The 12,034-nt window shown below is 38.3% G+C and overlaps 1 protein-coding gene across 23 annotated transcripts in view; it reads left to right on the top strand.

The window, feature by feature from the left end:
* The window catches only part of LOC139597438 (dystonin-like), a 291,384-nt gene that overhangs the window by 198,216 nt on the left and 81,134 nt on the right, over nt 1-12,034 (top strand). For all 23 annotated transcript variants that reach the window (XM_071442832.1, XM_071442802.1, XM_071442793.1 and 20 more), the window contains 9 exons: nt 220-396; nt 3,069-3,192; nt 5,065-5,273; nt 5,542-5,859; nt 6,039-6,205; nt 6,747-6,903; nt 7,145-7,271; nt 9,761-9,823; nt 10,649-10,884. In XM_071442832.1, coding sequence (XP_071298933.1) covers nt 220-396; nt 3,069-3,192; nt 5,065-5,273; nt 5,542-5,859; nt 6,039-6,205; nt 6,747-6,903; nt 7,145-7,271; nt 9,761-9,823; nt 10,649-10,884 — 1,578 coding nt within the window. The remainder of the gene's footprint in view (nt 1-219; nt 397-3,068; nt 3,193-5,064; nt 5,274-5,541; nt 5,860-6,038; nt 6,206-6,746; nt 6,904-7,144; nt 7,272-9,760; nt 9,824-10,648; nt 10,885-12,034) is intronic.

The following is a 12,034-nucleotide window of genomic DNA, read 5'->3' as shown; positions in this document are numbered from 1 at the left end:
CACTGGTTTAATCCTAAATCATCCTTTAGGAACACAAACTAGAAAGACCTGCATAGCCTGTCCAGCTGTCATGTCTTAGTTCAGAAATCAGTTAGTGAAATGATGGCAGGAAAAAATAATGCAGTACAACAGGAATGAATGTATAACTTTGAGATTGGTATGAAATGCAGCATGCAGTTAATGCCTGCATATTTGCTTGTTCCTTTTTTACTCTTTTAGTGTAGCATCCTTGGAAATAACCTTAAAGACCTGGTGGATAAATACCAGCATTATGAAGATGCCTCATCTGGACTTTTGTCAGGTCTCCAGGCCTCTGAAATAGCTGTGAATAAACAACTATCAGAGCCAATTGCAGTGGATCCCAAAAATCTCCAAAGACAACTTGAAGAAACCAAGGTGAAAAGCTTTGAAATGCAGCAGCACTTTTGTCCTAAAAGGAACTGGTTTTTTTCTGGAAAACAGGATGATCTAATATAATCCAAGTGGCTGCAGGCCAAATTCTTGTCTTGCATGGGGGCATACAGCTTCTATGGTTCTGAAATTTGCCTGTCCAGAGCAATATCTGAAAAGCAGTGGGTGAAAAAAAATAGGGTACCAAGATGCCATTAGCAGTGGTGAAAGCAAGATGTGTTTTCTATCTCTTAGCAAATGATAGGGTGAAATCTGGAAAGTTTTTGAACTAAGAAAGGATTTAGTGATTATGGTTTCCTGTCAGAATAAGGCTTGGATAGGGTTCCAGATAGAGAAGTCCATTTGATTGTTGTCTGTAACTCTTGACTTTTTTTCTGTTCACATTTGTGTGTTACTTCATTATGAAAGGGCTCATACTAGGTGAACAGTGTGATGTGAGTAGTCTGTCTGCCTGTTTCAGTTTCACCCAGTGCTATATGTCCTGCAGAGAGTGAATTTAACATAATTTGTGTTGCACAGAAAAAGTGTTTTTTATTTTTTGCCCCTGAGGATGGAACTGGTGACTTCATGTAAATCCTAGTATAGGCAAGACAAGTTAGTGATAGAGCTTGTGAAAGTAAAACTCTGGATATCAGTATAAAGTGTAGGTCTGGAGAAGGCTTTAGGAAGCCAAGTATATGGTAAGTAATATAAAGTTCCATACAGTCTTCATCTTTGAACTGACTATTATATTTTCATAAACACATACTATAAAAAAATGCAAGATTATTTGGTTTTTAGTGAGCAAAACTAATCATCAGGCACTTCCTCACTGTTTAGTCTGTGCTTGGTCAAGTATCAGTGCAGGTCAGACACATTTACTATTGAAAAATCATAGACACATTTACTATTGAAAAATCATAGTCAATGGCTATTGGAAAGTACATGCTTTAACCATTTCCCTCACATCAGCCTGAGCAGTAGTTCCCTTTATCTATGGTGTCTTTCAAATTGGCCATTGGAAATGCCCAGAACTTTGGTGCATGACAAGAAAAGGAGACAAATCACAGCTGTGTTTAAGACAACAAAATTAAAAGTGTAATTTGTGAACTCCTAACAATTGAATGTTTAGGTATATTTGTGCTTCCAAGCCCTGAAAGAGTAGCAATAAAACCAATTACAATTTGAAGCTTCATTTAAACTTTTTGTTCCTTATGCCAAAATGAATTATATTCTCTATAATGCAAATTTTCATGGATGTAATACAAAAGGAGTGAGTGCTAGGGTTCTTTTTATGAAATGTCTACATGGATTACTTGCCACACAAAAGAGCACTCAATGGCTGTGAGTCGAGAAGAAGGGAGAGGGTACAAAATGTCAAAAGATTCAAAGGAAGAGAAAAAACCAGGAGGCTGAAGAAAGCAAGCCAATTAATGAAAGCAAAACAAAGAGTATTTTGAGGAAGTCAGGTGTTGCAAGTTAAAGCTGTCCCTTGTAGCCAACGCATGCAGCTGATAATCCAGCTAGACACAGGCCTTGGCAGCATGGTGAGGTCTAATCTTTTTATGGGGATTAACTGTTCTGCAGAATATTCTTCACTGCCTCTGGCATCAGCTTGCTTGCCTTCTGTTAGCATACAAGGTTTTCTGGTACATCTTTTTCTTTCTTTCTCTCTTTCTTTTTTTTTCTTTTTATTTTTTTCCTTCTGCACAAGCTAGCCTAAGCCTCTTCAGATCTCTTGGAGATTCATTGTGTCAAATGGATCAGCAAGATGATGCACTGTGCTCTGGCACACTCTTATGCTTTGGGTACCAGTGCTGAATGCACTGACAAGACTTCTTTGTGCTGGCAGGACACATAGGATTACCTTTTCATTCATATATTCATTGAGTATGAATGAATATCAACAAATAAATGAGATGTCCCTTCATTTTGGACTTGTATAAGTTTCAAGTGAATCAAAACAAGCACTAGCACAGAGGTCTGAAATAATTTAAAGATTATTTACCCTTAAGTACTCTTACACACTAGAGAGAAGAAACCACTAGAAATTGATTCAGCCTTACTGTTTATGTTGACTCTGGAGAAAATAATGGCTGGGCTAGTCTCTGAACATGTGTTCCTTGGTGAGATGGACAAACCCAGGCAAAATTCAGCCACACTGCTTCAGGGGGTCCTGGCTGTGAAGGCAATCATCTTGTTTCAAGCTATTCCTGTTTGTGCTACAATATCAGCCTGGTCCTTTGTCAATACCACTGCAGCTGAATGTGTAACTGCTGCTGTTGATTGTGTGCTTTTCCCTCCGAATTGTTCTTAGATGCTGAATTGAAAAATGTGTTTATTATAGTCTATACAAAGGGTCTTTAGAAACAATTAATCAAAAGACACATTTGAAGTTACATACAAGAAATAAGTTGGGTCAGACAAGTATTCTAAAACAAGGTAAAAAAGATGGTGCATGAACTAAAACAAGGGCCAGAAGGTTAACAGCAGCCATAACCACTGGTCAGGATTTTTCTTAAGGAGAGGTCACGAATTGTCTTAGTTTATTCCAAGTACTGAGCTTAGGTTCTGTGATGTATCTCAAGTCTTGCTTATGTAAATATGTACATTTAAAAGTATATGTAAAAATGTAAACTGTACTGAAAAGCATAACTGACAATAGTGGAATTTTACAGGTTCTTCAGGGACAAGTGTCTAACCACCAAATTGCTGTAGAAAAACTGAAAAAAGCTGCTGAAGTGTTATTGGACACAAGGGGAGAGTTGACACCAGACAAAGATGAGATTCAGAAAACACTGGGTAAAATATTTGTTTTTCTTAAAGCCTCCTTTTTATCACTTGTATCTGCATGCATGTTCTGGAAGAGAAAATTTACAGAGCTTCCACATTCTTATGTCACTGTTCAAGTCCATGTTTTGTTGAGTCATAAGTCATTACAACACAGTAATTTTATTGTTGGTCTCTCTCCTTGATGGATCCATATGCTTTTCACTGTCATTTCATTTTTTTCTTTTTGCAGAAATAGGGATTGCTGAGCAGAGGTAGTGATTTGCTGAGGATCATAAATTCTCCAGAGAAAAATGACTCCAAGGAGCCTGTTTACAAGCAGTTATTTGAAGTTTGCTTAGCTTAGGAATTACTTCCTTCTAATTTTAAGAAACTGTCTGTGAAGGGGTTGACTTTGGTGAGCTGCCAGATGCCCATCCACCTTCTCTCTCACTCCCCTTGCTCAAGTGGATGGGGTAAAAATTAAGATAGAAAAGCCCACAGGTTGATATAAAGATGGGGAGATCACTCACTTTTTACTGCCATGGGCAAAATAGACTTGACTTGGTGAAAATTAACTTTCATTTATTGCCAAATAAAACAGTTTTGGGAAATGCAAACAGACAAATTGCATCAACACTATCCTCCACCCCACTCTTTTTTCCAGGTTCACCATCACTCCTTCCTTCCCAACTGGTCCCCCTCCCTCCCTGCCAAACGGTGCAGTGTAGATGTGAAATTGGGTGCTTGTGGTCATTTTGTAATTTCTCTGCTGCTGCTTCCTCCTCACACATTTCCCCTGCTCTGGTGAGGGACCTCTCCACAGGCTGAAATCTTTGAGGCTAATATTGTTCCAGTGTGGATGTAGGCTGCATTTCCTTCAGGAAATATCCACCTCCTCTAGCCTGGGTCCTCTATGTGCTGCAGTGTGGTTATCTGCTCCTGTCCTCCACAGGCTTCAGGGCAATCTCTGCTCCAGCACCTGGAGCATCCCTCTTTCTTCTCTGACCTTCATGTCTGCTGGGCTGTTTTCATACTTCCTTTCCCCTCATTTCTCAGTCCCATGTAGTGTTTTCCATTTTCTTAAATGCATTTTTCCAGTGGCACCACCAGTTTGGCTGAGGAGCTCAGCTGTGCCCTGGGATGGGTCAGCTGGAGTTGGCTGGAACCATCTGTGTCTTCCATGGGGCAGCCCTTGACCTCCTCTCACATGAGCCAAAACACTAACAAACCCTGTCACTAACAAACCCCTACCACCACCAAAACTTTACCACCTACACCTAATACTCTTTACCTATCAATTGTGAGAAGTAGCACAGCATGACATTCACTGTCACTGTCTGAAGTTTGAAGATGCTCTGTGTGTATCACCCAGCTATCTCTTCATAGAATCTCATAAGTAACTTGCAGAACAACAACATAGAACAATGGTGGCTTGACTCTTTGGAGTTGGTGATAAAACTCTATGGGAGGTACATGGAGCTTGTAGCTTTCAGAAAGTTATTTTGAAAGTGTTGGATGTGTAATGAAGAACCATCTGAAAGAACCTCTCAGATCTCACAGTAACATAAGAGACATAATTGTAGAAGACCTGTCTTAATACTCTGTTATTTTATTTCTTGGGAACAGTCAACAGCTGTCTTAAGCTAGAGCTACATGGAAACCAGTTTCTAACACTAGGAGCTACAGCTGTATGCTACTCCCTCATTTCCCTTGTCCAGTGTGTGTCTTGGCTCTGTTTGAAGTTGTTGGTCTTTGCTTCCCTGTTTTTACTGACTAAAGCTGACTTTTTTTTTCTTCATTCTAACGTAGCAATTTTTGACTCAACTGGTGAGTGCTGGTGAAGTAAGCTAAAAGCTTAGTTTGGCTAGAAGAATAAATTGAAATATATCTTCTCTTTATCAGATGATATCGTGGAAAGATATGACAATTTGTCCAAATCTGTGAATGAAAGGAATGAGAAGCTTCAAGTAACTCTGACACGATCCCTAAGTGTGCAGGATGGTTTGGATGAAATGCTTGATTGGATGGAAGGAGTTGAAAAGAGCCTTAAAGAACAAGATCAAGTACCTTTGAATTCTGCTGCTATTCAGGACATTATTAGTAAAAGCATTGTAAGTAGCATTCTTTGAAAAAAGAAACAGTTGTTTGATAGTTCAGATTTAAAGAAAGAATTAAAATCTTAGGTTGGCACCTTTTATGGATTAAAAATACTTACTAAAGAGGAGTGTTGTATGAAGTGAAACGCTCATAAGGATTTTTGTAGCTGGAATAGTTACACCAATGGTCTAGGTGTAGAGGTTTGTTGCTTTATATAGTAGATGAATTTCACTTGTTAAAATTTAGTTGCAAGTAATACAAAGTAGTTCTTGTATGTTTCAGATGCTAGAACAAGACATTGCAGGTCGCCAAAGCAGTATAAACACCATGAATGAAAAAGTGAAGAAGTTCATGGAAACAGCAGATCCATCCACTGCATCCACACTGCAAGCTAAAATGAGTGAGCTCGCAGGACGGTTTTCTGAAGCAAGTAACAAGCATAGAGAGAAGCTTATGAAAATGGAGGAATTAAAGACTAAAGTGGAGTTATTTGAAGGTCTTTCAACAAAACTTCAGTCATTTTTAGATGAGAAAAACCGGGCTCTAAGTGAGACAGAGGCACCAAGAAAGGATGTCAGTGAAGTGTCCCAATACATGCAGGTACTGTAGCATTCAGTTTGTATGTGTTGTGGGTTCTTAGTCTAACTCATCTAAGTGATTGAATAAGAAACAAGGAATGGTTTTTTTTCCCAGCATTGGTTGGTTAGCTAAAATCAAGAGTTAAATTTTGAACGAGTGATGGTAAAGTCTAATATGAAGAATGTAATCCTATTTTGCAGGAAGCTAGTGTAGAATTGGCACAACACAAGAAGGATCTGGAAGTTTTGAAGCAGCTCCTTGAAGAACTTTCATTCCATGCTCTTCCTGGAGATAAAGCACTGGTATCAGAAAAAGTAAATTCTTTGTCAAAGAAATTCAAAGAGGTAGAGGAGACAATAAAAGAAAAGTAAGTTGGATAATCAAAGTGTTTCCATTTTGGCTAAGAACACAGTATGAATGTTGTGATTACTGCTATCCTTTTGTATGCAATCTGAAGATATTGCAGTTGACCAGAGTAAATAAGGGATTTTTTTCTTGGAAAGAAAAGATTCTATTTGAAAATGTGTCTGTAGTTAGTCTGTCTGGCCCAAGAGCTCTAAAAATGTCATAAAGATATGTAGTTTTTCAAATTTTGTGACATTCACAGCATTGTTGGCAATTTTAAGAAAACCCTACTTCTTCCCTTCTGTGATAGAGCATAAATTGCTGCTTGTATATATTGCTTTAGAGTACTAGTTGGCATCAGGCTGCAAAGGGAAACTGGAGAAATTGTAAGAGATTTCATAGAAGTTACCTTTGCAGTAAGACTAGGTTCTGCACATTCTGCTTATATCCATAAAATTAGCTTTTTGACACTTTGAATTTAGGAATAGTAATATCAGATTAATAATATTTGTTGATTAATTCTTAGAAGAAAAACTGTCATTTCTTTGTCTTTAATTGTCTAGAGAAGAGGATGTATCATCTTGTCAAAAACAAATGGATGATTTTGAGCTCCTTGTAGAATCATTAAAGAAATGGATAAAAGAGACGACAGAACGAATTCCAGCAGCGCAGCCCTCTCTGAATACAGAGGAGTTAAAGAAACCTTTGGAAGATACATTGGTAAGGCTTTGCAGAATTGAAATCTAGTTGAGGGAAAGACACCTATTACTTATATTGAAATACAGGTTTAAGGTGTAAGCAGTCACGGTAATTGGGACTAGGGGTCTGCATTTACATTCCCATTTACTTTTGTAAGTGTGCAATAGATTCCCAAGCAGCAAAATTGTTCCTTTCTGTACCCTAATGCTCTTAAGTTTGAAGTCAGTTTTGTAATGAACAAATTACTGTCTTTCTTGACCAGAATTTAAAAGATGAATGGACATTAAAGGCACCTGAACTGCAGAAAATGAATAGCAGAGGAACCTTGCTGTGTAGCTTAATCACTGCTGTGACTTCTCCTGCAAAACTGAGAGCAGTTGCCAAATCAGGTATGCTTTTGTATAATCAGGTAAATCTAACATTCCAAGAATTTTTAAAACCTTCAGGACAAAAATTGATATTGTTTCACCATCGGATTAGCATTCTGAATATTATGGCTTGTGAGAAAACACTTAGCCATGTCTCTTCTGACCATTGTTTGCTATTTCTATTTAAACTGTCTAGCTGCTGTAGAAATTCAGCACACATTCTCATTGTTTTACTCTGCCAAAATAATGTTGAAGTGTGCTGATGTAAAAGTTTAGCGTGTCCTAGAGTTGTTATGTAATTCCCAGATAGGGAATAAAATGACAATTTCACAGTTGCTTTCACCTCATCCCAGAAAGCTTCAGAGAATGAGAAATTGACTTTTTCTGATCACTTTTGGGTGCTTCACATACCCATCAAGTCTGCAAGCAGGAGAAATACAAACTTTGCTTGGCAAACTCTGATGTACCTGCACAAAGATGCCTCTTTAATGGCCAAAAGGCTATTTTGTGACACCAAGCAAACACAGAAAGGTTTGCAGAGTTGTGGAGTTTTTGTTAGAAGGGTAATGAGGAGATGGTTTATATAAAAAATGAGCCTAGGTAAATGTACTCATCCTAACATGATATCATAATTACAATTAGTCAGTATTTTATTTGAAACAACAGCACAGAAGGGAAACAATTTTGTATCTCAGCATGATTTTCCTGGGCCAAAATGTGTTTTTTGTCTAGACCAGCTAAATTCTACTGGCAATCATAATTTAAAGATAGCAAGTCTATTTCCATGATTTTTTTTACTCTAGTGCTAAATATTAATTTGTTTTACAGAAACCAGTAATTCTGCCAAGTATCATTCCAGACATAGTTCAAGGACATTGGGGCATTTTAATAGCAATAAGCACATTTTCAGTCAATTCTTGAACTGACTAGGTCTGGAAATAAATTCAAGTGTGTTGGCCTTCATTGGTCATCTGTAAATGACTGGAAGGCTGGGGACTGACAGAGGATACCTATTGGGTAAAAGTAGAAAGAACACTTTCTTTCTTATATCTCTTTGTAATAGCTGCCTCTGGTTTTGTTTGGTTTTTCTTTTTTCTTTTTTTTAAGTTTTTTTAACTTTAAATAAAAATCTTTCAAAGAACAATTTGGAATATTTTATGATCTATTTGGGCTCATTTCTCTGCCTCTTTTCTACTCATATGCATCCAGATAGAAAAAATAATAAATAGCTATCACATAAGAGCAGCTATAATCCTCCAGACCAGAACATTTGCCCTCCTTGACAAGAGCTGCACTGTGTATCACTTTATTGCAGTTATAAATACCAGAGTCCAGCTAAAAGAGTGTGAAGATCTACAGGACTCTGGCTGGGGTCTGTGACTTCTCTTATCTGGTTTGTTTTCTCTTGCCATCCTGCAGCTGCCACTAATGTGGTCCTCACTGTCCAGCTGGTACTGTGCACAGCCTTTTCCAAGGCAACCATTAATGTTCCTCTGCTAATTGCTCTTCTGGGAATACATGTGTGCAGGAGAGCGGGAAATGATTCTCCCTGCAGCTCTCTGCAGTGTGATCTCGTGGCCCTGCTCTTTGCTCTGACTCCATTTTACAAAGCCCATTAGCTCTGGTTTCAGAGGCTCTGATATTATGGTTAATCAGCAGGGCTGCCTCAGAGTAAGGATTTCAGGTATCAGAGGGCCACATTGCAATTCCTGTCATGGAGCACATGCTTCAGTCTTGCTTATGACAAGATAGGAAGGGATTAATCCAGGTGCTTTCGAGAGCTTTCTGTGCAGAGTTACAATGCACATAAACCAGAATCTTTTTAAGTTAGAAAAGACCCTTAAGATCATGAGGTCCAAACATTAACTCAGCACATCACTAAACCATGTCCCCAAGCAGCATATAGACATGGTTTTTAAATACCTCCAAGAACGGTATCTCAGCCACTTCCCTGGTGCGTAAAGGTGCCCTAAGTAGGCAGTGCCTTTGGTTGTGGTGTCTGCAATAAGCACTCTGAGCCTCTCTGCTGTTTAATGTTTAGTGCTCTCCTCAGTCACAGCATTTGCCAGCTCATCCTCTCCCAGACTACACCTGTCCCAGCTGGGTAAAACTGTGTTCTCAGAGGGGAATGGGGTCCTTTGGGGGAGAGGAAGGAAGTGCTGTCTGCAGTCTGGATGTGAATAGGCCTCACAGCTAGGGCTCAGAGCTTTGGCCCTGCTCAATGGTTTGGTACAGAAGTGTGAGCAGTGGTTTAGTACAGAAGTGTGAGCAGTAGGACTGCTGATACACCATACATATGTGCACCCTTGTAAGGGCATGCATGTACACCCCACCCTCTGTGCACTGCTCTGCCAGGTGATAACCCCTTATGGTCCTGGCTGGATGGAGCTTTGTTCTTCAGGTCATAATGACAGCTATGGGTCATGCTGTTTGGAAGAGGAAATGAGTGCTGGGGTTATGGTGGGGAAAGGCTCAGATAAGCAAGAGGCTTCATCTCTTTTGATCCACAGGTGGCACAATTTTAAATGGTGAAGGAGGAGCTCCAGGAACTCAGGATTTCTTGAAAAATAAAGGTCAGTAAAAATTTCAGCATGTGACAAAGAATTGTTGCTTGCCAATTACTGTTAAATGTGGAAGTATTTTTTAAATGCTGTACATAAATCTGCTTGTAGATTTATGTACAGCATTTAAAAATACCTCCACATTTAACATTATTACACTAAAATTTCACATCACCATCACATAAGATAATTACATTGACTAGGGCGTGACATTATAAGTAATTACAACAATACCTATCTTACTATTGTCTTTGAAGACCAACCAATCTGGCCTTGTTTTCTGAATCAATATATACTTTTATATATACACAGGGACAGATATTTTAATATAAGACATGACTTTTGAGAAATACCTTTCAATGAGGATTGAAACTTTGACATCCATCAGTATTCACAACGTGTATACACACAAGGAGACTCATTTTATATACATTTCTATCACTGTGACTGACTCTTTTATAGAAACAAAGGAATTTTTATATAAGGACTTTATAGTAGCTGAACTGTAGCCCAGTATATTCAACTTTTGGTCATGGTATTGTTACTTAAAATACTAAAACAGCAATGGGTAGAAAGATTGAAACATACAAGTCTGTGCACTTGTATGTATTGAAATAATGATTTCTGTGAAATAAGAAGTTCTTGCAAATAGCAACTTATATTAGCTCATTCAGCTGTAGTGTTGCCACATTTAGAGTGGATTGAGAATAACTAACATATTCAGTGACTTCTTACTTAGGGGACTATTAGCTACTGTTCAGTACTGATTCACTACATTCAGTATTGTTTCAAGGGCTTGTAACTTCTAACACAGTCTTTGTGCACCTCTTTTTACAGAACTGACAACTGTTCAACAAGCCATGTCTAATGTAAATCACAGCTATGAAGATTTGGGAGTTTTGTTGAATGAAAAGATTTCAGAACTAGAAAGTATGCTTTCAAAAATGCAAAATATTCAGGAAGAATCAGCCTCAATGATGCACTGGTTGCAAAAAATGGACAAAACTGCATCAGACTGGGAAGCTGCTCCAACAGATAGTGAAGCAGTTAAAGCCCAAGTTGAACAACATAAGGTACTTTGTGCCTTCAAACAAATACTTTCTCTTGTAGTTATTAGGCAGATGCTATGAAATAACTGATATCTCAGTCTAGCTTAATGTTTCAGAGAGTATTTAAATGATCCTACTAAGCATATTAGTCAGGCTTAGAGCAAATCTGGCAAACTGTGTCAGTGGAGTAAAGGAACACTGTGTCAGAGAGAATGAGTTTTGCAGGTCAGAAAATAATAATTTTGGTGGACAGTTTGAAAAGGTGAGGCTATGCTGATTGTGCAATAAACTTTTTTAATCTTAGTGGTTTAGAGGTTTATAATAGATTACTTTTAATATCTGAAGGGCTGTATGTGTCCAAAAGCTGTTTCTGCAGCTGCTGGCTCACTGATGCTCCACAGACCTCCCGGTCTCTGCAGCTGCAGTGGCTTATGTCTCCTCCAAGGTTTCTCTTCAGCAACCCTGTCATGCTTGTTAAGTTATATAGCTGCACAACAGCCTCCTTCCCCCTTTATAATTGATATGAGAAAACCACTGATTCAGCAGTGAGCTTCTGTCCTCTTTCAGCATTGGAGACATATGCTTCCCTAGCAATGAAGGACAATATTTACACATTTAAGGTTCATCTAGAAAGGGAAATGTAGTGGATAGGGAAAATTCTTTTCTTGCTTGTGATTGTATATATACAAAGACAGAATTAGATTTAACTGAGTTTCTTTTATATTTGGCAAGTCACCCTTAAAAATTAACTTGACCAGCTACCAACTTCCTCAGAGTTGGATAACATTCAATCATAAAACTCAGACTAAGTGTGAGAGAAAACTAGCTCTTTTCTCTTAACAGAGAATGTGCAAAGCTATTATGATCATCTAACCTGCAGTGTAGTAATAGAAAAGTATTCACAAATAGTTGGAAAACTGAGTGAGTGCCCAGGGAAGAGTCATCTGATGCACTGCACCTTTCACTAGAAGTTCTACATCAAGTACAGTTTGTTCAGCGTTTACTTTTGTGGGTTTTGGATAATTAATAAGAAACATTCACTTCTGTCTGCAAGAACAGCATTAATTAGGATTTACTGGAGTGTCTCAAGTTAGAGATCTCAGGTTCTCTTCTGTTAGGTTTACACTTAAAACTCTGATTCTCTTTAAACTATGGGTTTAGGAGTTCTACATTA

This window comes from Agelaius tricolor, unplaced genomic scaffold (assembly GCF_023055355.1).
Source record: "Agelaius tricolor isolate 1412-34295 unplaced genomic scaffold, bAgeTri1.0.p SCAF_1, whole genome shotgun sequence".
NCBI lineage: Eukaryota > Metazoa > Chordata > Aves > Passeriformes > Icteridae > Agelaius > Agelaius tricolor.
This window is presented reverse-complemented; position numbering and strand designations above follow the sequence as displayed.